Below are 25,239 nucleotides of genomic sequence, written 5' to 3' on the forward strand. Positions count from 1 at the left end.
TTATGCAATAATAAACGTCTAAGCCGTATGAATGCAAATATTGCCATCAGTTTCAATAATACGAATGTCTATAACAGTATCCTTCTTATTTAATTTTTATTTAACACGTAGTGGTTTTTTTTTTATATACAGAAGAAACATGCATCAAATTATGTCAATATATTCTACATATATTCAGGTAGTGTTGTATTTTAAAAATTTCCAGCAGTAGAATTTCAGCAACTTCTTTGCAGGGCGACTTATTGTTGACAAGAATTAATTGAAGTTACTGCTGCATAACATAATAAGTACGAGTATATTGCAAAATCATAGAGAAAATGCAGTGGGTGGAGGATGTCTATGCAATTTATCCTAGTGGGGGAATTTTCTTTAAGAGGATATTCTTAACTAGAGAGATAGCATTCCAAAACCTTTCCCTCTTTGAGCACTGCTGCCTCTCCTGTGAAAACATCTTGCGGTCGTCCTTGTCAAATTGCGTCATTACGAGGCAAATATTATTTTTGGGTTGCTTTCCTGTAACTTTTACCTAATTGGAAGGCGAGGATGAGTAATGAATAGATTAAATATACGGACACCAGCAAAGGGACACAATGTCCAGGCGGGACTCGAGCCTTAAACCTTCGCTGGGTAGCGAGATCGTTACTGAACCAATTAACGTTCTCATCTATTTCTATGTTGAGGGCCTCCCGGATGGCGTAGTGGTGGCGTCATCGCCTTATAATCGAGGGATCCCGGGTTCGGTCATTACCTTCTCCATCTGAAAGCCTAATGGCTTGCTCCGGTCACATGACTAAGCGTCATCAACTGGAGGCGAGATAGCCGCCATGTTTGATTTGCTTCTTCGGTATCAATGTTGAACCTTTTTAGTGAATATGGGATTGTAATGCAAATTTAAGAACTGTAATTGAGTTTACATGACGTGTAAATATGCGTAAATGTGCAAGAGGTCTGGTGTATAAGTGTTGTGTACTCAATTGCAGAGGCAATTATGTTGAAAAAGGTAAGAGTAACGTTCACATTTCTTCAAGATGTTGTTGAAAATTAGAAATGTTTAGGGCAATTCCATGCCATTCAGTCCCTACGAAAAGATACAAGTTAAGTAACAGAGGTTTTATACTCATAAATAAATAAGAGTAATAGTTCATGATGTAAACATTTCATGTGTCCGGAATAGGCATGCAATATACTCTTAAATGTGTTCATGTTTTATCTCTTGTCAACAATTATTTAAAATTTACCCTGAATTACAAACGTTGGTTGACGTTAAGATGCGTTGTTGCTTATGATTGCAAATTAATTTCAAGATTTAGTCAACGTTTAAAATATACGTTCGTGTCTACAAGCAGTTTGTTAGTGTAACTTTTATGCAAGCATTCGATAACATATTCATATTATTTGCAAATTTTCAGTTTCGAAATATGCTTAATGAAAGAAAGCTATACGACAGGGCAAAGTTGATACATGTGTACATTTACATTCTTATTTTAGCTCGCTTTATGCTTTCTTAGGCTAATCGGAGGCTAATGGAAGATATGTTGTGGATTCAAATACGAGTGTGCGATGTGTAACAAGAACTTCGATGAAATATTCGTGTGTAAAATTATCTAAGAATATATTACTTATGTTTCAAACACAAATGTTTTCACACAGAAAGCATTTTGTTACCTAGCTATTTTAATATGAACTACAAATGTATTAAATTGTATGAAACTGTTTCATATGAACTGCTTTTTATTTTTTGCCTTTGTGAAGCTTCGATGATCGTAACTTTGATTATTAAATCAGTGATAATGTTTATTGTTTCATAATTTTTTAACATTCTTCACGATTTTATTAACAGAGTAAAGACAGTGTGAAGAAATATTCCAAATGTTTATTTCCCAAGTGAACGCTAAGATCGAAATATTAATCTGCGCTTTCTTTTCAATGAAAAAGTTGGAAACTCTAGTTATTGTCACAGATCTTACTAACTACAATGAAAAGATTCAATTTGTTTATTATCTTTCGTTCAATAAGTCAATAGGGTCGAAATTACAATGTGACAAATGATTTACGTTTAGTTTTTATACACAGAAATGTAATACTGCCCTTGTACCAATAACTTTCGCTTTTGCTGCAAGGATATAGATATTAAGTTTTTGTATTGAGATTGTATAGGTACACAGAATATCTGCATTATCTGGTTGATTAATTTGGTAAAGTTAAAGACAATTTAATTCATTAGGTAACTTGGAAAGTTTGCGGTCAACCTAACATGCAGGGTTTTGATTTAATCAATTGATTTTTACATACAACAGTTCATACAAAAGGGGTTACGAGTTTTACTGTAGCTGACAAATATTCCCAATAATATTTTTCAAATATATACAATGTTTAAATTTTTCCGCCAGGAAGTTTCTAACGGTTTTCAACCCGTTCTTTGTGCTATGCTAGGAATTTTTGTGGTGGCCATAGTGACTTCCTGAATGAAACTTTTGGTATAAATATTCAATATTCTACTTTTCTCTTCTAACTATATTCGTCGAGAAGGTAAATGTCAAAATTTAACTTCATAAAAGAAATAAATATAGCTTAATTCTCTATGATAAAAATACGACAAGGGGTTTACCGCGTTAAGACGATCGCCTCCAGATGATGACGTCTTGACTGAGCGCTATGGCCTGAACCTCAAGATGGTCTTGGTTCGGTACCCGGTGGAGGCACGTAGTGGTTCGGATCCCACTTTAAACTGTAGGTACAATTAGCCTCAATGTACATAAACTGGACTTAAAACGCCAATTCAATCAATCTGTTTTATTATTTCACGTCGCTTTTTGACATATAGAGCAAACTAGGGCAATGAAATAAGAATGAAAGATGAAATAGATAAGACACACAATGATACACACCCATGCCTCAACCAAGGTTCGCTTTTGAGTTCATAGAGCGTTACGCTAGCGATTCCTCCAGATAAGGGATATACGATAGACGATTTGACGTACACCGAGGGGGTTCATACCTGCAGTTGGGAACATTCAAATGGAAAGCAATTGCTTCCAGTTTCCGAAAGCGACATGGCTTTCATTGTTCGGTATAAGCCAACTTCGAGGCACAGATTTCTCCCAGATGTCAGAAAAATCTGCAGGTCCAGTAGTAGCGATCCGGTATTCGTTTACAGAAGTGCTTGTGCTGTTTGTCTTCAATATTAAAGCGAGTAATTTTAGGTCGTATCACTCCTCTATGGTCGTATTACGTGTATTCGGTGTCTGTACCATGAATAAGCGTGCCAAAGGTAAACATTCTTGTGCTGTTGCAGAGTGTACCAATTGGGGCTGTAAGGAATCTGGCACCACATCTATTTCTATTTTGAGGGCCTCCCCGATGGCGTAGTGGTGGCGTCATCGCCTTATAATCGAGGGATTCCGGTTCGATACCCGGTGGAGGCACGTAGTGGTTCGGATATGGAAAAAGTTATTCAATTTGAGATTGTGTTTGCATCCTTCCATGGGTCAACTGTTTCCAAGCAACATAAAGTTATGGATACTCTAAAGACAGTCAAAATTTCCTGAAGTTAACGAAAAGATTATTTCCCTGTATGTCAGAACAAGAACTTTTATTAGAATTCGACATTTGAATAAACTAATGAAACTCAAGTCCATGGAAGCAAGTGCAGCGAGAAAAAGACGACAGTGGGTAGCATCGTCTTCAAAATCATAAGTCTCCAGGAAGGGTAAGTTGTAATGAATTTTTATTCTTACTGATATTTATTTCCGCCTCAGCCTCTATCGTATAGTGATTAACAAATCACATTGCTAAACCAAGACAGAGGCCAGGCCTATTGTTCATGTATTTGTTATTTGACGTCGCTTTTTTACCACTTTTGGTTAATCGCGGCGATGAGTGTTGATCACATAAAATTGATGAAAGGGCAGGCACAAAGAACATCAATGCCCACGACGTGACTCCAAGTCGGGAACTTCAGTGATGGGATTCAAAGTCGAACACGCGGTTGACCAGATTCGCCATCGAGCTGGCACGAGTTTCCTTGAATTTATTAAGGGATTACGCTTTCCCACGACATTGCATTTTATCCATTTATTATTTATTTATTAATTTCTAAAAAACATATTTTGATGTTACGGTATTTTAAACACAAATCAGTTTAGGTAGAATATTTCTGCAATTTTACCATAGTGTAAACTTTAATGTAAGCGAAAGCATGTTTGCATCACTAGTTAAAGATTTTCACATCTACAAAAAAAAAAAATATATCCAAAACCCATTTCCACCTCACTCAAGGATATGTTAATTCAATTCAAATTGTACGCGGGTTCAGTGCCATGAATCTAACCTTTACTGAAAAGAATGAGATTGGTTCATAGAATGTATCGCCGAAAATCAATTTCGCTGATATCCCGTTGTCGCTGTTCTATTTTCATTAGATACGAGCTCCAATTACCATTTTAATCCTTCGTTTTAAAAGTTATTCAAACACAAAAATAGTTATCGGGGGTCATTTTAAAGTTGTTTTTTTTACTTCATTACTGTCTTCATTTGATTTTTTATTTTCTAAGAATTTCGGCGGGCTGCAGCCCCTTAAGCCCCCCCCCCTGCGTACACCAGTGCTTGCCACACTCATCTAGCCCATCAAATTTATCATTTCATCATTCATTTTTAATGTTGCTGTTACCCTAAATACGTAGAAAAGCGACGTCATATAACAACAGCGACAGCGACATCCTATGTATACTAGATATATAAATTATAATGAACAAATTATTAATAACAAACATCTGTGAAAATTTGAAGGTATGAAGGATAATAAGTATTAGTGTGGTAGCGAAATATTTAATACGTAAAATTGTATTTATTTACCCATACGCAACTTCAGATTTCAATGTAGGGGCGATATAAGAGGATAGTCGTGATTACTTTATGTTTGATTTGTATAACGCCATTTATTGTAATTACGTGCTGTAAACTTCTTCATATTATTGCCTAGGTCTTATTCCTTGCGTTTTGCTTATTATTCTGCTGCAAATGGTTAATAGAACCAAGATATGGACAATTAAAAATGTAAATATTTCCCGTAAGCTTCCATTGCTACGCGAGCCACGCCCCTTGACAGATCCCCTTGGTCACGTCAGAGCTCGTTGCGGCTTCTGGCCAATGGGAGAGCTCCGTGTCTCGGAATGCTCTTCCTAAAATACTTCTATATTCCTTGACTATAGTCCATGAGGCCTTAAAAAGATCGCTTCGCGGGCTTGCAGCAGACGATAATATGGGTGTGTGTGTGCGAGAACCAATCAGGTCTGCGAATGAGCGAGCCCGGTTGCCACAGCTAGCTTGCTGCACCCTTCTGGAATGGTGAGTGACTTCTGCCTCTTGCTACCTCGGCCTGTTTGTTCGGCTGAGGAGCAGACGACACGAGAGTATCGGCAACAGTGTGCGAGCGACGTCTGCCGTTAGACAGCGAAGCGCTCTTTCTAAGGCCTCCTGCAGTATAGCGACGATTGTTTGGCAAGGACAGTTTACTTTCTCTTGGTAAACATAAGATGCCATAGTGCGGGTGAAACTGCCCCCTCCTAATCGCCGCCGCTGATAATATATGAGAAAAGTAGTCATATTAAATGTTTGCTCGAAATCGGGGGTGGAGGGAATATCTACCCACAGGAAGAAATTAGCATGTGGAATTGCTCATTACTGATATCAAAGCATTCTGAACTTTTAGACCACAGATGCATTACATATGTAATAGTCTGTGTTCTGGGGATGTGCGCACTGCGCAACCGAAATACCCAAGAGCGTCGCATGCAAGACGATCAAAATTAAACGAGTGAGCTGTTCGATTACAATCTGTGTAAATTCACTAATGTCACGGTCTAAAACAGGTGGTGTTGAAAATTCAATATATATGCGGAACATTCGTATGTAAATAAATGTACAATCATGTTGTTTTCAGATAATAATTTGCATTGAAAATCATCATTTGTGTTGTTATAATTTATTATATTGTGTGATTTAAAATCTGTCCTTCGATAGCTTGAAACATCGGACACGGTTGTCATTGCGTATCTAAAACAAAGGCGTTAGATATGGGATTATTAACAATACTCAAGAAGATGAAACAGAAGGAGAAAGAGATGAGACTGCTAATGTTGTATCCTTTAAATTTAGGATGTCTGTCTATAAATGATGTAAGAGTTTTTGTGAAACTGGTAAAACACCGTACACCGCCGCGAGAAAGTGTTTTTGTGAAACTAGTAACACACCGTAGCGCGCGAGAAAGTGGAAAATTGTTCACCGTTAATGAAGGTTGTGTTAAATACAAAATACATCGACTGCACGTCATTTTATACAAAAGTACATAAATATTTTCTGTAACACTTTACTATACCAGAGACGGATTTCTTCATTGTTGTTGATGTTCGGGAATGTAGTTTTGATCCATTTTAATGCGAATGCATGTGGTTTTGTACGAAAATCTAGGGTAAGAATTTACAATATAGAGAAAGTCTCCAATTTCGTTAATTTTCGGTATACTAACTAATTTTGGCCTCCTAATCACGAATCTGTTGTAAAAAACCGGGGGTCACGTCTGGAAATTGTACATTTTGATGAAAAATTGTTCGTTAGCGCCAAAAACCATCCACGGGTAGCCCCACAAACCATTGACGTTAGCCCCAAAAACCATCCAGGGGTAGCACCACAAACCATTGACATTAGCCCCAAAAATCATCCACGGGTAGCCCCACGAACCATTCACATGAGTTTAGGTTAGGCCTGTTAGGTTTCATTAGCACTCATTTTACCCCTAAATTCATCGAAAAAATAGGGATCATACTAGAATTGAACATCATAAATCATTTTCTTGTAAAACAACGGCATGTTGGACACACTGACAGGAGATTACATTTTTGTTCGTAAAACTACGCGTATACACCTATATAGCTATATAAAAAAATTCAATCGGCTTTTTTTCAAATTTTCAGACGTGACCCCCTGTTTTTTTCAACAGATTCGTGATTAGGAGGTCAAAATTAGTTAGTATACCGAAAATTAACAAAATTGGAGAATTTCTCTATATTGTAAATTCGCTCCAAATCTATTTCCGACGTGCTATTGCTGCTGCCACCATTTGCTTTCTGCACGAGAGCACAATACGCTCCGTATTGTCCGTATATGCTAAATTGATCGAAAGGAGTGCTAATGGAACCTAACCTAACAGGCCTAACCTAACCTAGTAGGCATACCTCGTCCCCGTGATTGTTCGTGAGGCTATCGTGAATTTTTGGGCTAATGTCAATGGTTTTTGGGGCTACCCGTGGATGGTTTTTGGGAAATAAGGAACAACAGTAAGTACTCGTTAATGTAAGAAATAGACATTATTTTCGTTGAAATTCATTATTTCACCTAAATAAATGTTCCGCAATGCAGAATAGTACGTTAGCAATGTAAAAAATTGCAAAATAAATCATTGATAGGTGTCTCTGGTATAGTTTAGTAGTACCATATTTGCATGTACAGTTATCAAATTCCATATTTAATACGAAAAATTATATAGAGTGCCTATCAGTTTGTAAGTCCTAGAAAAGTCAGGGAATTTACTTTTTCTGGAAGAGTCAGGAAATTTGTTGGTTCAGGGGTTAAAAGTAAAGGAAAGTGCTCCCCAGTGCTTTGCTTTGCTCCATGCCATGAAGGCATATAGGTGGTGTGGAGTTAGGGCGCCACACTGCCTTGATCATGGTCGAAGGTGGGGGTGATGTGATTAGCACCATGCCGCTGGCCACTTTTACCCCCCAGAGTTTACTCCAGGTACCTATCCACTTTATATGACGCTGGGTGGGCACGGGGAGGGATCGAACCCAGGGCTCTCGCATGGTAGTCAGATGCCCTAACGACTGAGCTACTGTGGCTTCAGGCCGAAAAAAACAATTGTACCGTTTTGGTACTGCTTTACTATAGGGGTGACACCTATAAATAATTTATTTCACAATTTTTTACATCGCTATCGTACTATTTCTTACATTTACGAGTACATACTGTTACTCGTTATTTCGATTCTGTAACATACATTATGGTGATAACGTACTGGTTCATTTCACGTTGTGAGAGTGTTTTGTCGATTTATGCAGTGTTGCAAACTTGTTCACCGGAAAATACCTACTTTCGTGCCCGGATATGAAATTATGCTAATACATCGCAAACCATTGACGTTAGCCCCACGAACCATTTTCCTTAAGGTTAGGTTAGATTAGGCAAGCATAGTTAAAAAAAATTACAAAAGAATTAAAAATACTCGAAAGCTTACACAACAAGTTTGAAACACTGACTATGGGGTTTACGTCATCTATCACATGGAACATTGTGCCCTCATGCAGAAAGCAAATGGCAGCAGCAGAAACAGCATGTCGGACAGAGATTTTCACAGAAAACAACATGCATTCGCATTAAAATGGATCAAAACTACATTCACAAACGTCCACAACGCTACAGAAAATGATATGCGTAAGTACTTTCTCCTGTAAAAAGTAAGGAATCCATCACCCCTATAGTATAGTGTTACCATTGTTTTTAATAGTGCACCAAGAAATTTGTTTTTGAATAAGAAACTATACTTCAGCTTGGGGTTCTAATCTGATAGTCCCCGGACAGATTTCTTAATTTTTACAGAAGAAACTACTGACGGTAATAAGTTCGTGTAGCATTGTCAAACATCTACAAGGTGTTTTGTGTGATGTGGGAATGTTTCATAGCGGAAATTCATGTTGTTTGTTGACAATTAATCCTCCGACGGAGAATAGCCTTTGCCGTACGTACACTTTCCTCATACACCGTCCTACATCATCACGCATTGTGATTGTGTTTTGTTCATGTTCATTGGGTATCTGGTGTTTCGACCCGTCTGTTTTTCCAACGAAAGTCAGAAACATGACGTGTCTTGGATGCGTGGTTAAATTTGTACCGGGTGTAGAAGATCCAGTGGATTTTGTAATTTAACATGGGATCGTGAAGTAAGGAATTGAATGTTCAAAGTGTGGCAGTGAATTTAAGCTACTCGTTAGAAGGTTTGGGCTGTGGGTATATATGCATGTTCAAAAAGCGTTCAGGGACATGGGAAGTTACGGTTTAAAATAATTCCGTGTAGATTTGAAAAATCGGCAAAAGTGGGTACCTTCATAGGACAAAGTAAGCTTTCTGTTGGGAAGATCATATACTTTTGTAATTTGTGGCTGTGTCTGCCATACCCAAGACAAGATTTGATAAAATTTCAGATGAACATTACTTCACAGACAATTGTGGACTGGTCAAACCATTGTAGGCAAGTGTGTGACAAATGGGTCATTGACAATTCTGCACCAATAGGAGGTGAAGGAGTAATTGTAGAAGTTGGTGAAGCAAAGTTTGGGAAGACGAAGAGATGTGTTAATAGAAGAGCTCGTCCAGTTATAGGACAGTGGGTGTTCGGAGGGATTGAGAGGGGAAACCCTAAACGTTTTTACATGGTTCCTGTAGAAAACCGAAATGAAGAAACTCTCCTGGAAGTTATACGTAAATTTGTCCTTCCTGGAACAACTATTATGTCAGACTGCTGGAAAGCATATATCAACTTACAGGGTGCAGGGTACAGACACCTTAGATTTAGCCTCAGTGTAGAGTGCTGCAAGTGGACATGTTCATCAGGAGAACTTAGAACAAATGATGGGGGATGAAGTTCCAGTTCACTCTCAAAACATAGATAGAGTGTGGCGTGATGTTCGGCATGGCATTCCCACTTTTGGACGGAAGAAGTATCATTTCACAGGCTACTTATCGGAATACCTGTTCAAGAGAAACTTTCCACTGGAAAGAAGAGTCCATGAATTTTTTATGCAAGTCGGTAAAATGGAGTACATTTAAGTGCAGAACTTTTGCTGATTCCAACTGGAGTTTTCATGAAAATATGTATAATGCAATGGAAAAAAAGAGAATATATGTTATCTATTGATGAGGTATTTTTTAGTATGTTTGCGTAATCTAACCTGCTGAAATGTGCATGATTATATTGTAACTATGTTTGCCTAATATGACATGTCGTGGATGCATGGTGAAATTTGGGGACAGGTAACTGCCATTTTCTAACATGCCTTTAACAGGGAGTATAGAAAAAGCCGGAGCAGAGGTGGGGTAGTGGTTGGGGGCGGTAGGTCAATTACCCCAAGGGCGGAGCCTGGAATCGGTGGGAAATTTGGACTCAAAAATTAGAAAATAAACCTTTTTTTTTTTTCCCATTTCACACCGGTTCCGGGACGGATAGCTCCAAATATCATTCACGGATAGCTCCACGAACCACTACAATTTTCTTCGTAAAACAATGTGAAAAAAAAATGATCACGAGCTTTGTTCACTGGCATTTCTTGGGTTCCGAAGGTTGAAACACTGCATAACAAATGAAAATCGACAAAACACAAGCACGACACGCGATTACCTAGGAAGGTGTACGTGCCATATTGTGGCAAGCAAACGGAAAGACTACGAGGAAAAAGTACTCGTAATGTGCAAAATTGCAATAACTTTCATCAAAAAAACGTGAATGCACCTTCAACAATGTTCCGCGAAGCAGATGGGCAAGTATGAATGTCAAAAATTCACAAAACGAAGAAGTTATAAGTGTCTGGGGACTATCAGATTTTTACCCAGCTTGGTATACTGAGTATTACTGGTAATCAATTTATTTAGTTTAGCGGTACTTTAGTATCATACGGACTACCTCATTTGTCTAGGCTATGTTAAATTATATTCCCCTCGCAAACATTAGTCATTCTGTTAGGTTAGGTTCCATAAGTGGGAATCGTATTTGGAGGTAGTCCGTATAATTCTAAAGTACCAATTTTGCTCATATGAGATACAATAAAATACACACAGTTTGCAATATTTTCCTTAATAATTAAAACAGAGGTTTGGATAATGCTGGGAAGACAACAATATTGAAAAGATTTAATGGTGAAGATATAGACACAATTTCACCAACCCTAGGATTTAATATCAAAACATTAGAACATAGAGGGTAAGTAACTTAGCACAGGTAGGGAAAATTATTGCATAAATATATGTATATTTTCATTTCACATAATTTGAGTTGTTTGATTTAACTAAGTATTTCAAGTTTTTTTTTTAGCTGCCATATATATTTTAATATTTCTCTTTTTGTTGCTTTGCATCACATTTCTATCCTTCTTTTTTAATGGTAGTGAAAATAGATTGAGTTTTAATTCCGACCTGTAAAACGAGCAAAAGTTGGAGATCAGCTTGCGGGTGAAAAGTTCAGGGAAAAGTCAGAAAATTTTGTATTGCTTAATAGCATTGAAAAGACAAGGAAATTGGAAGCTTTTTCTTTGTGCCAAGATTATAAAGACTGAAAAAACACATTTTAATATTTTTTCCAACAAGCTTCTTCCTTGTTGAAATTTTGTATAAAATATTTTTATATTCATTTCATTTAGTTTCAACAATGTTGAAGTGGAGACAACATGACCGTATTCCCCTTAAAGTCTCCTGGAACGGGACGTCTGCTACAAAGGATGAGCATTCATCGCTTTTTAACTCGTACTTTCACACTAACTTTATATAGAACACAGCTATCACACTACCGGAAGTCAGTTCCATTATTCCCTACACACTCTTTCAAATTTCAACTAATTGCAATGAAGTCCAAGAATTATTAAAATCTATTTCAAGTTCCAAAGCTAATGATATTCCTGCGATATTTCTGAAACATTTAGCCCATATTCTATCCAAGCCAATAAGCATAATCTTTAATAAATGTTTTTCCGAAGGTGTGTTTCCTCGTCCATGGAAGCAAGCTATCAGGTATAGTCCCTATCCTCAAACACGAAAACAAGACTATGCTATTTCCTATTGCCCGATTTCCTTACTTCCTGTACTTGCACTGCTAGCCGAAAAAATCATTTCTAATTGTATCCTTGCACATGTTTCTCCGTTTCTCTCTCCCACTGAACACTGTTTTCTCCCTCATGCTTCTTGTGACAAACCTTGCTTGCTTGCTTACCAAAGCAGTTAATTGTCTGAATGCCAAGCAAGACATAGATGTCGTATACTTAGACTATACTTAACACTTTTCCAAAGCCTTTGACTCTATCTCTCACACTCAACTCATCCACAAATTATCAAATAGATTCAATATTCACGGACCTCTTCTCAAACTACTTTTGCTTACTTGCACAATAGAATGCAGAAGGTTATCATATCTGGTTGCTCTTCGTCGTAGCTTCCTCTAGTTTCCAGTGTGCCTCAAGGAAGTTCTCTAGGCTCATGGATGACATTCATGAATATATTTCTTCTGAATGATCAATAATATTGTATGCTGATGACTGCAAGTTATTTCGAAACACTACCTCACTTCAAGACACATGTTATATCCAAGACAATCTCAAACACATTGAACGCTGGTGTCAAGACTGGAATCTCAAATTAAATCCAGAAAAATCTGTTGTCATGAGGTTTACCTTAAAATCCAATAGCTCAGCACCATCCTACAAATTATGCAACCAGGTTATTCTGTTCATACGACAACACAAGGATCTTGGTGTCATTTTTGATAGCAAACTGACTTTCAACCGTCACACAGACTACATAACTTTGAAAGCGATGAAAACACTTGGACTAATCTACAGATTTACAGACATAACACATGTTTATGCCCTCAAAACCTACTTTTCAATGCGTGTTGTTCCTATCCTTGAATTTGGTTCCTATATTTGGTCAATCGCATGTGAAAGCAATATAAAGAAAACAGACAAAGTTGTAAGTTTTTTCATCAGAATAGTCAAGCACAGATTTCCAACCCTTGAAAAACTTCTCCAAACATGCCCTTTCTCTTTGCCGAAAACTTTCAGACTTAACATTTCTTTTCAGAGAAAGGTGAGAGAGGGAGAGAAAAGAAAGAAGGGAAATATTTTTTTTTTAAATTTTCTCTCTCTCTCTCTCTCTCTCTCTCTCTCTCTCTCTCTCTTTTTCTGTGAGGGGGCAGGGGAGTCTCTTCCTCTCTTTCTCATAGGCTTCTTCTTCGTTCCTTCCTTCTTTTTTCTCTTTCTCCTCCTCTCTCTCCCCCCTCTGAAAAGAGAGTAATAGAGAAGAGGAAGAAAGAGTCTTTTTCTTTCTCTCTCTACCTCTTTCCTTCTCTTCTTTCTTTCTTTCCTTCTCTCTCTCTTTTGAGGAAGAGAAAGGAAAAGAGAGGTGGTGAGAGAGAGAGAGAGAGAGGTGGGGTGAAGGGAGAGAGGGGGTGGTCTCTTTCTTTCTCTCCTTTACTTTCTTTCTTTCTCTCTTTGTCCTTCCACGTTCACCTCCCCCTCCCTTAGAGAGAAAGAGAGTGACCCCTACCCTCCTTTCTCCCTCCCTCTTTCTTTCTTTTCTCTCTCTCTCTCTCTCTCTCTCTCTCTCTCTCTCTCTCTCTCTCTCTCTCTCTCTCTCTCTCTCTCTCTCTCTCTCTCTCTCTCTCTCTCTCTCTCTCTCAAAGAAGGAAAGAGAGAGAAAGAAGGGGCAGGGGTCAATCATGAATGGACAACTTTTCACCAGCGAACTCTTTTGCCACTTCTTAATATCAGAATCCCACGTCCCAACAGCAAATGCAACAACTTCTTTTACATTAAATCTTCAAGGCTATCTTTAGAAAAAATATCACTTCTCTATAGGCTACAAACCATTTACAACTCATCAAAAGACGCTCCGGGTTTCCTTTTATCAAAACAGAATTACAGAATGGCATGCATAAAGTAGCTGAAGATTAAATAATGTTCTCTTTGCCCTGGTTGTTATTGTTATACAGAAGGTTGATCTGTCTATATGTGTCCAATTTTAAACCTTCACCCCTGCTCACAGACTCGACCGATCTGAATGATTCAAACAGCAGGAGAAAGCAAAAGGCCTTTAGTATCGTGCCAAGTTCGCGTGTGTGTGGTGTGTGCATCATGGCTCCCAAGGTGAACCGGTTTGGGAAGGCTACATCGTAGCACTGTTCCACGCTAAGTTTTCCGTGACAGCTTCAAAAACAGTGCGGGGAAAATGGATGTGCATTGGGGTTAATGACCATCAAGAACATAATTAATCGACATAAACACCACGACTTTCCAGCACTTCGTTCACCCACAAAGGGGAGTAGAAAGTGACCATGTACTGCGGTGACTGCACCTGTAGCTCGGAAATTGCACCAAATGGCCCTACAGGAAAATTCTCCTACACAACATGTGATGGCAAGATGAGTGCACGTGGCACAGTCAACTGTGAACCGCAACCTACGTGACAAATTAAAGCTCCGGATGGTTTTTAAAAGTCGTGGACACTTCCTCACTGCGGCCCATTGGAGGGATAGAAAGACTCACTGCAGGCGCCTCTACGAATGCCATCTATCTGGGGAAAAGTGGAAGTTTGTTGCCACACTCGATGAAGCATGGATTTATCTATCCGATTGTGGCAAAATTCGAGCCGTAACGTACACCCCACGAGATGCAAAAACCCATCCTGACTTCATCCGTCAGTGTAAAGCAAGTTTCGCGAAGAGATTTCTGGTTGTCGCGGGATACTGCTATGAAGGCAAGTTAACGATTCGGCAGATGCCTAAAAACTGCAAAATCAACTCCGCATTTTATCAGCAACATATCCTCACACCAATTTATACAGACGATCTGCCCCGTTTGTATGGAAATGCAATAAATCAGGTCCGTGTGCATATGGATAAGGCCTCATCACATACATCTCGTTCTACACAGAGGTTTCTGCAACAAATAGCAGCAGACACCGGCATCCAGGCTATTCCCTTCCAGGAAATACCAGTGAAGTCACCTGATGCCAGTCCCATGGTTTTTTGCTGGTTTGGCCTTTGGAAAAGAGCACTTGCATCTCGTCATGTCACCACTGTCCGTGGCCTCTGGAAAGCCTGTCAGGAGGAGTGGCTCAATGAAAGTTACGGTGCAGGGCTATTGCCAGGACCCATGGTGCTGACATACAGGTCAAACGCTGGTGGTCCCATGGTTTTTCCTAAAGTAGGTGAGACGTCAAAATCGGACACACATTAACGGATCAACCTTCTGTACATGTGTGTGTGTGTTCACCTTATTATTTTGTTATTTCTTTTCCAGTTTATGTCCTATATGTAAAATGGATTTTTCTGTATTCAGGATTTTTCAAATAAATAATAAGGTGGTAAGGTAAAGTTCCCCGTGCACGCCGCATTATCCAGGGACAAGGCCGGAAAAATTCCCATCTTGCATTCCCCACCATGGGAATCAAACCCGTGTCTGTTGTGTGGCAGTCAGACTCCCTACTGACTAGAGGACGGTGGCTCCATATTATAAAGTGGTGTGAAAAATTATTTGAAATTGCCTGTTCAAGTCAGAGAATGTGTAAGAGTCCTCTGGTGTAGTTGTTAGAACAAACACAATACACAATAATGTGCTAACTGCGGCTTAAAACCCATAATGCTTGGCTTTATACCAGGTTATGCTAACCATTAAACTAAAACATATATATTGGGCATGAAGTACATAAAAAAAAATCTTACGTTTCACTACAAAAATTCGATGCAGGTCAATATACAGTAGAACCTAGATTTCACTTTCTCAGATTTTACATTTTCCTGCATTTTAAGCTTAAGAGCTTTTTTCTTCTTCAGTTAGCATTATTTTTTGCTCACCTAAAATTGGGTTCTGTCAGATTTCATCTCTCAGCCTACATTTCATTTATTTGCAAATAAAATTTTCACTTTTATTCAGGTTTTTGCTATTATTCTGAAATATGTACATATTATCCAGTGAAAACTTACATTTCACAATCAAAGCTTGAGCATATCCAGACCCAGGTGCAGCTCACCGCTCAGGAGATGATCCCCGGCGGAAGTGGAGTGACATAGCAACAGGCAACTCCACTATTGGGGTTGGGGTTAGTGCAACCTGAGTTATAAACGCATGTTTTATAAACACTTTTTCGGATCCTAAAAATGGTCCAGTGGGTTTTTCGTTGGACTTTTGCATCTCTTCTGTTGTCGCTGCATGAAGTTTTGATTTCAAAGCATTTGCGACATCTACCGCAGCTCTTGGTGAGGAGCAAGTTTCTAACAATAGGTAAGAATATGGAATGCACCGTGGCTTACTTTGATTTGAGTTTCATGACAGAATTCAGACATAAACACTAACTTTTTAACTGTTGTACTCTTGGTTGTTACATGGTAGTGGAAAAGTGAAGTTCTGTCGATAAGCGATCTGAGCCATTCCGAAACGCAAGTGTGTTTTTAGTGATGACTTACAAAAATGGTTTCCTGACTTTAGGCCTGGAAGAAACAACTCTTAGGCAGAATGTCAATTTATGTTATTGTTTAAAAGTAAGTGACCGAGTTTCATAACCGTATAATATTATGGGCGTAGTGAATAAATATTAGCATATACAGATATTTGCGTATAATGAGGCCTATTATTAGTTATAGGGAATCGGTGTAAAATTATTTTACGGGGGTTGTGATCTATACACCAAAGAAACAGTAAGCACAAAACATATGTTAAAAGTGCTGCATGTTCGTCAAAAGTTAAACATTTTGCAATCTAGGAATGTCCTCTTTCTTAGTTTGTCATCTGGTAGCCCTAAAGTTGTTGCCGTATATTATTTTTGAAATTCTTTGAAATACAGTCTAAATAATGCACAGGATAAGCAATACAAAAGTATTCTGGACACTGGAGAGAAAAAAAAAAAGAAGAAAAAAATAGCAAGCAGCACCCTGTTGCTGCAGATGCATGCTCTGTGTGATTGATGCAAATCAACTCCTACGTACTTCCAAAAGGACACTATACCGCAGCGAAAGACTTTCTGCTAACCCTAAAATCTGCAAATGGATCCACCCTGCACTCAGTATCCCCTTGTTTGGGGATCTTCTCCTGAGCTGACTGCTGTATACACTTTCATGCATGATAGGGAATAGGAGTGAAAGTTTAATTTGCAAACAAATGAAATGTAGGATAAGAGACTGAATTCAATAACCAATTTATATGTATGCAAGAAGTAAAAAAAGTAAAGTGCTCCCCTGTGCTTTGCACCACACCATGAAGGCGTATTGGGGGTGTGGAGTTAGAACACCACACTTCCTTGATCATGACCGAAGGTGGGGGTGGTGTGATCAGCACCACGCCCCTGGCCACCTTTACCCCCCAGAGTTTCTTCCAGGTGCCCACTTTATATAAGGCTGGGTGGGCACCGGAGCCACTTGAACAGGTGGGAAAAATCCCGGTTCTCCCCCACCGGGGATCGAACCGGGTCTCTCACATGGTAGTCAGATGTCCTAACAACTGAGCTACCGCAGCTCATATGTATGCAAGAAACAATAGTATTTGAAATACCTTACCATCCAGCTCTACAGCCCCTGGTGGGCCTTGGCCTCTTCCATACGTAATTACTGGTCTCACTAACATTTTATATCCTTTCATTTTAGTTCTCCTGTCGATAGCTTGCTCTTGAATAACTGTAGATTGGTGAAGTATGCTTTGTTGCCTGCTTGTAATGTGCCCAAAATTGTTTTGCTCATTTGATTGTTGTTATCTATTACCATTCCCAGGTATTTGAAGCTTTGAACTGTTTTTCTTTCTTTCTTTCTTTCCTTCTTTCTTTATTTTAGAGAGAGAGAGAAAGAAAGAAGAGAGAGAGAGAAAGAAAAAGGATGGAGAAAGAGAGTATTTCTGTATCCTCTATTTGTATGTGTGTATTTGTCTATATCTGCTTTTAGGTGATAAAATCATACATTTTGTCTGTTCGGTGTTTTCCTCTAGTCCTACTTTCTCTGTTTCTTTTTGCAGTTCTTGAAATACTTATTTCATTGAATTTTCTGTCCTTGCTATGATTGTTACATCATCCGCATAGGCACGGATTTGACTAGGCTTGGTAAATATAGTCTGTGTATAATATATTGTGTTTTAGTGTGGTTAGATTGTAATACAAACAATTACAGTTGATTTCAAAACTACAATGGGGGATAGAATTGGTAGGCGTGACTGCATAGGTGGTTGTCAATGATCAGCTTGGTGGGAAAGCATGTTACTTGCAATGAAGTTTCAATCCACATCAGGTACAATTACAGTCTTCGTAATTTCAGATTGTGGTAGAAATGGATGTTTATACAACACACATGGAAATATTTTTCTCTAACTTGGATCTCTTTAATTTTATTTTAAAATTGCCTGGAAAAATCAGATGTTTTTTTTCCAAAATGAATGAGAACTTTGTTTCTGTATGGATAAATCTGCAGCTCCATATATTTTACAGAAATGCAGGAAAGTAGCAAATTCTCCAGTCTTATCTCAGTAGCTGTAATTTATTGAGTGAAGTTATTTTTATCCTTTCAGATTTAAGTTGAATGTATGGGATGTTGGTGGACAAAAGTCCCTGCGCTCGTATTGGAGAAATTACTTTGAGAGCACAGATGGCCTCATATGGGTTGTGGACAGTGCTGATAAGAGAAGACTAGAAGACTGTAGAAAAGAACTGCACAGTCTTTTGCTAGAGGAGGTATGTTGATATTATTTTTGTGCAAAGATCCTATTTTCGTGTAAAGATCCTTTGGGCCAATAAGAATTTGTCCTGTTTTAAGTAGTACACAGCATTTTGTAAAGTTCTCAGATTTTCCTATTTATAGAACCCTTTGGTTGTATTGCATTATATTTTTGTTATTAAGGGCCGTTGCACCATTTCCACTCAAACCGCCACTTAACAAAGTGCTGAATAATGACAGGCAGTAGATTTAGGCAGCGGTCAGTTGCACCAAGCATTTTCATCCTCCCGTCTTGTAAGGTGGAACTTTCTCCTGCTTGCCGTATGACCTGGCAACAGAAACTGGAGAAAGTTGTGTTTTCGATTGTGTTTTGTTTGTTACTTGTAAATTCAAAATATATGCTTTTTCAACTGAAATATGTTTTAAAAAACTAAATATTTATTGCAATAAAATAAGAGTTGCAAGTGGTCGGGAAAAAAAACCTGCTTTTTTTCCCCAAAGCATTTAAAATCGATGAAAATACATGACTTGACTTCATTTTTCTTGTTTCACAGCTTTCATTTATCTCTCTACTGTAAAAATACACTCTTATCTATTATATATTTAAAATACAACTTTCAACCTGGAATTCATAGATAGACATAAGCTCTAGTTGACTGGCCTCCACGATGGTTCAATGGTAGCGTCGTTGTCTTGTAATCAAGGGGTCCCAGGTTCGATATCCGGTGGAGGCACATAGTGGTTCGGATCTCACTTTGAACTGTAGGTCCAGTCCAAATTAGCCATACTGTGCATAATATTACACGTATTTATTTTAAGATTACAAATTAGGATTGCAGAAAAGCAAGTTATGCATGGTGTACATTTCATGTATTGTGTTGTGTTGTTTCGTTGAAGAAGTCTGTTACAGCAAGCACTCATTTATTTGGAATGCCAATTGAAAATAATTTTGCAAGCATCAAACACATTGCTTTCGGGAAGCGTGGACCACAGATGAGAAACCGTAGTTTTTATTACTTACAAAATTACAGTGAAACTGCTAATGTTAATACATAACATTTTTGGAATACGCATGCAAATGACCACCTAATATTCATTTTTTTACACACATATTTATAAACTTTGCTTTATTTATTGCCGTTCCTGGAATAATTAACAATTCCGCCTTTTTGCTGTCATTATGGTAGTGCAAAACATGCATCAAACTTTTGCAATTTAAACAGCCGCTCGAGACGTCGCCATTTCAAATGCACACACAGATTATAATACATACTCGACATACTGCAATGTATGCACAGTGTACTTTGTTTCCATGTTAATCTGACACTTAATGTGGTAGGCGGAGACCCAACTGCCATTTACGTTACACGGGACTTTTAAGTGCCAGGTAACGTTAGCGGACATTGAACCACTGCAAAACGGTGTTAAGTAGGGAGGGGGGGGGGGGTAGAGATGTTAAGCGGAGATGGTGCAACCGGCCCTTAGCATTGATTTTCTGCACTTTTGGCTAATTGCAACGATGAGGATGATTGAACATTAGATGAAATTTATAAATTGCACCCATGCGTGGTCCAGGCCTTCAACTCAGGAACTTTGGTGTGGAGATCAAAAGTCAGCCATTATGACAAATGGCTTCATAGGTAGCTGATTAACATTCACCCAACCTTGAAATGAGCTTATATCCTTTTGCAAATTTTCATGGATCGTTTTTATCAATCTTGTGTGTAGTTGAACTCTAAATTTCATATTTGAGAGTTTATTTAGTTGTTGCATCATTTCCTCTCAAAATATGATAGGCACATACACACTCAATTATTGCAATACATGCAGAAATTCCTACAATTACAGTGGAACCTTGATTATTCAGGGAACCAAGCTGAAAAAACCTAAAATGCAGGAAAGTGTAATACCAAGGGAAATTTTTATAACATTTGACTGTGTTGGGACCATCAAGATTAATGTATAATGTGGGAAAATGTAAAATCCAGGAACGTAAAATCAGGGTTCCACTGTATATCCTTTACTGAAATGCAACCTTGTGTGGTATTTACCTCTTGATTTGTATAGTCATTTTAGCTGTCTGTTAGCAAGAGGCATGAATTGTTCGAATTTTGGCATGTGTTCCAGTAATTATTAAATTACCAGTGGTAAATTTCTTCTGACAGTACATGCAAGCAAATGCATTCAGAGAATTCATATTAACATTTAAGTTTTTCCTTGTTTAAGATATTTTCAACATGCATTTACTCAAGAAATTCATTTGCAGAGACTCGCAGGAGCCACACTGATAGTGTTTGCCAACAAACAGGATCTGCCAGGTTCATTTTCTGCTGAAGAAATTAGAGATGTAAGTGTCTGTTTGATAAAAATATGGTAACAGGGCTGGTGTCAGAAGATACTTTTTTAGTATACCCTTAATTTGAATTATTTAATATAATATTGAATGATGATCGCTCAATATTTATTATTTCTAATGTTGATTCCCACAATCAAAACGAAGTTTATGTGTGAAAGGAAGAAGATAGCATCATCTGTAATGCCGTTACAGGCATTGTTGGCTCGAGGTATAAGCGTGACAATATTATATATTTTTTATTAATATTAGAGGTGGTTTGTAATATAAAACTTTGTACTGCATAGTCCATTACATGTTTGTCAGCTGATATTAAGGAACAGGTACTAAAAATAATTTATGTGTTCTATTTCCTCTACAACTGAACGAAAATATGGCATAATAGACAAAGCAACTTTCATGAGAGATATTGTTCACTGTTCAACATCATTCTTCTTATTATTGTTAGATTAGAAATATGGTAAAGGTAAGGTAAAAGTTTCCCGTGCACTTTTGCACCATACCATGAGGCATATATATAGGGGGATGTGTGAATTGGGTCCCAGCACATTCTATCGATCTCGGCCATGTTGGAGGTGATGTGATCAGTACCATGCTCTGGCTGCCTTTACCCCCACTTGACCAGTACCATGCTCTGGCTGTCTTTACCCCCACCCCACCAGGGTTGCCCATAGGTACCCATTGATTTGAGGCTGGATGAGCCCCAGAGCCACTTTATGCAGGGACATGGTTGGAAAAATTCCAACCTTAGATCACCCACCCTGGAAATTGAATCCAGGTCTCCTACCTGGCAATCAGTTTAGTGAAAGATCAATTTTTGTTATATATTTCCTGCATGCCATCAAATTGAAGACATCTTGCCAGCCAATTAAAGCAATATCATTCACATTTCAGATTCTGCAGTTAGAATCTATCAAGACGCATCACTGGAAGATTATTCCATGTAGTGCTGTGACAGGCGAGAATTTGCTTCTTGGAATAGACTGGTTAATTGATGATATCTCAGCCAGGATATTTACAGTTGATTAACCATGTTCACTGTGAGAAGTCTCATGCATCAGTTTATTGACAATTTTGTAATATTTAATTTCTTCATTTGTAAGTCGCAGGTTATGATTTTTTAAATTAAGCCTTAACTTATTTAACAAGATTTTGTATGTTTGTATAATTAATAGTCATCCATTTTCAATCATGGTTGTAAAATGTGTAAAATTACATTTTTTTTTGTACATTAACATATTTTTTTTGGTACATATATGCGAATAGTGAGTTACTCACTAATATTTCTATGCACAACATTCCTATATATTTGTGACAAATCTTGTTAAAACATCCAGTTCATATTATGTAAAGTATTTTCTTAGAGCTAAATTACTGGCAATAAAATTAACTAATTAAATTAAAATTGCTAGATTGAAACCGCAATGTTTTCAAAGCACGTAATAAATGATAAACAAAGGCTTTGTTTGTAGCATATTCTGTTGCAATAAAATTGCATATATATTTTTAAAATTGTTTCATTGTCACGTTCTACAACACACACACACATACAGTGTGGGTGTAGGCATCTCCACTTTGATTTTTCAGTTGCCCTTATGCTATTGTTTTCATGTATTCATGTCCTATTCTGTAGGATTTCTTGTAATAAATATTGTAAGCAGCACATGTTTCTCAGACTATATATTTATATAATAAAAAGTACTCACCACCATGTCATAAGATTTGGTATCTTATATTTTGGCAAGTTCACTTGGGGATAATGTTAAGGAACAGAAGTGCTTACCTACTAAAGACTGCAGTGGTAAGAGTATGAAAATGGGTGTCTGTATGAAGGTTAAAATGACTGTAGTACTACATACAAAGGCAAGGGTTGAAGCATAATGTTCCTATGGTGGTTAAAAGCTGCGCTGAAGCACAGGAAGGAAGGTAATAACAGTGGAGACAAGTCATTCTAGCTGTGTTTTTAGTCTTCTGTCTTCCAGATTTAAATTCTGTGTGGGTGTTCCAAGCAGACTGAAGTTGGACATTTTTGTCATGGAATTGTTCTGTGATTATTTGCCAACCAGCATTGAGGTTACAAGCATGAGAATTGAAATTATTGTGCATGTCAAGAGTGGTGAAGGATTCTTTTAATTTAATTTAAGTAATGGTGATTTACTGAATCAGGAGCTCTGGACAGATCAAAATACATTACAGCCAACTGTGATTATTAATATTCTTTATGGCATAGAATTGCATAGTATACATATTGGTAAAGCATGAGGGATTTAGGAGAAACCTGGGTTATGCTGTGTTGATGTAAAGGGATGTGTATTTCAGACGTCTACCTTTCAGAATTTTTTCACAGATAATAGCCAGTGTGGGTAGGAGAGAATGGCCCTGCAATATGTATTGCCATTTGCACTGCCAGATTTATTATGTTCATACAGGGCATTTTTAAAGTTGTGCTTTAACTATCAGTGTTTGTATACAGTATCTTTGGTTGAAATTAATCTTCCATTGAGTGGGAAAGCAACCTTCAGAGAAGCACTAATAGTATAGCATAGCATGAAGAGTAGCTGATGAGAATGAGTTGTTTATTATTTTAAAGGAAAATCTGCTCCAGATACTTGTTGGGCAGAGAAGGAGGTAAGGAACATTTAAACAATTCATTACTTTTGAGTTGCAAAAGTGTCAGTTTCATATTTACAAATGTTTACTAGTTGAGTTGTTGTTGTCCTATATTTGAGCACAGTTTGGCTTACTGTTTGTTAACCAATATGAAGTTTTGTGGTAAATGCAAACTCACCTTAAATTGACCCCCCGATTGCCATTTTTGAGAGTGAAAAGTTTTTAATATATGAAATATCTTATTATGTATGCCGTTCCCCTAGAAAGCAGCTATGTACAATGTGATTCAAAAGTCCCCGAACTCTGATTTTAAAAATTCGTTGCCGTAAAATTAAGAAAATATTTCTGAGTATTGTTGCTTGTGGTGATATTTGGTGAGCCTGGAAACGTGCTACACCACAGGATAGCTGCACGAGACGCAGGGGGGAGTTGGCAAGAAGTAAAATCCCGTGAACCGCGAGGCTCTTGCAACAACAGAGAGTTGCTATGTTCGAAGCTTGTATTGTGATGTGATGAAGCCTGATTCATTTGGACGGGTATGTTAACAGTCAGAACACTTGCATCTGGGCTTTAGAAAATTAGCGTGCATTACGTGAAGTCCCACTTGATTCTAAAAAGTTGAGGCGTGGTGTGTAATTTCAAGGTGGCAAATTGTGTGAAAAAAAAAAAAAATCAGATGTGTATGCAGACATTAGCCATAATTTCATGGCGATGCTTGAAGAAGAGGAGCATTATTGTTGGTTCCAACTAGCTGTCAAACCTGTCACACTTCGAACGAGACAATGGAAATGCTCCGTGAGTTTTTCCAAGGTCTACATCTCATAAATATTGTGGCCACCTCGCTCACCAGATTGGGATTTTCCAGATTATTTATGGGGATATCTAAAAATAAAGTGTACCACAACAACCACAGCAGGCTGCAAGATCTGTAGAACGACATAATGAGAGCCGTTAGGGACATCCGAAAACATTGAAAAAAGTAGCATCCAACATGTGTCTTTGCGTGTATTTGAGAAAATTGTGACATTTCCAGCATCTTCTGTAAATATTGTTTGCTTATACGTAAGCATAAATTTCAATAAAGTTACGGGTCACACTGTAAAAGTATTTAAATTCAATTGTCCTTCACTATTTTCAAGATTATTTTTTTTTGAAATCATAGGTGGGGGACTTTTGAATCACTTTGTACTATTCATCTGTACAATTCCAGCCCCTACCAAAAAAAATCGTGCATATGCCAGTGGTCCTGAACAAGTATTATGTTCATACAAGGCATTCTTAAAGTTGTGCTTTAACTATCAGTGTTTGTTTACAGTATCTTTGGTTGAAATTAATCTTCCACCTGCCTGTGTGACTCCATGCCATAGTTGTTAGCATCGAGAAACTTTTGTGATATAAGGTGCAACAATCACAGAAAAATGAACTGTTGAAAATTGCATGATAATCAGTTATTTGCATATGTACTATTTGGCATAAAAAAATTACTAAAAGCTGCTTTATCGGCTTTCCAGCAGCCCACATCACCCTCTCATTATTTAATTCCTGTCCTGAAGATGATCTCAGGTATTTTGGAACAAAACATTGACATATTTTACTTTTTTTTACCATTAGATTTATATTATAAATCATTCAGTAATTTGTTATGGAGGAGATTGTAACATAAGCAATTGTGGAGAAGTATTTACTATTTTGCATTAATGATAGTTTATAAAAATTACAATGTATAGAGAATCAGATTTTATTCAACCTCAAGAATTACAAGGAGATAAGAAGC

At 37.8% G+C, this 25,239-nt stretch overlaps 1 protein-coding gene across 1 annotated transcript; it reads left to right on the forward strand.

Annotated features, from left to right (window-relative positions):
• Positions 1-5,754: 5,754 nt before the first annotated feature.
• Arl2 (ADP ribosylation factor-like 2) lies at positions 5,755-22,520 on the forward strand. The gene is made up of 5 exons (XM_083119940.1): positions 5,755-6,139; positions 10,916-11,026; positions 18,357-18,519; positions 20,769-20,849; positions 21,750-22,520. Exons 1-5 carry the CDS (start codon positions 6,075-6,077, stop codon positions 21,882-21,884), a joined length of 555 nt encoding a protein of 184 aa, XP_082976066.1. The 5' UTR covers positions 5,755-6,074; the 3' UTR covers positions 21,885-22,520.
• The last annotated feature ends 2,719 nt before the right edge of the window (positions 22,521-25,239 follow it).

Source organism: Lepisma saccharinum, chromosome 3 (assembly GCF_977018435.1).
Source record: "Lepisma saccharinum chromosome 3, izLepSacc3.1, whole genome shotgun sequence".
Taxonomy (NCBI): Eukaryota; Metazoa; Arthropoda; class Insecta; order Zygentoma; family Lepismatidae; genus Lepisma; species Lepisma saccharinum.

Bases quoted from the DNA above. Each gene is read 5' to 3' on its own strand.
- Arl2 (XM_083119940.1), top strand. From the start codon at position 6,075: ATGGGATTATTAACAATACTCAAGAAGATGAAACAGAAGGAGAAAGAG. The intron at 11,027-18,356 runs GTAAGTAACTTA...TTATCCTTTCAG, and splicing joins AAAACATTAGAACATAGAGG to ATTTAAGTTGAATGTATGGG. The intron at 18,520-20,768 runs GTATGTTGATAT...ATTCATTTGCAG, and splicing joins ACAGTCTTTTGCTAGAGGAG to AGACTCGCAGGAGCCACACT.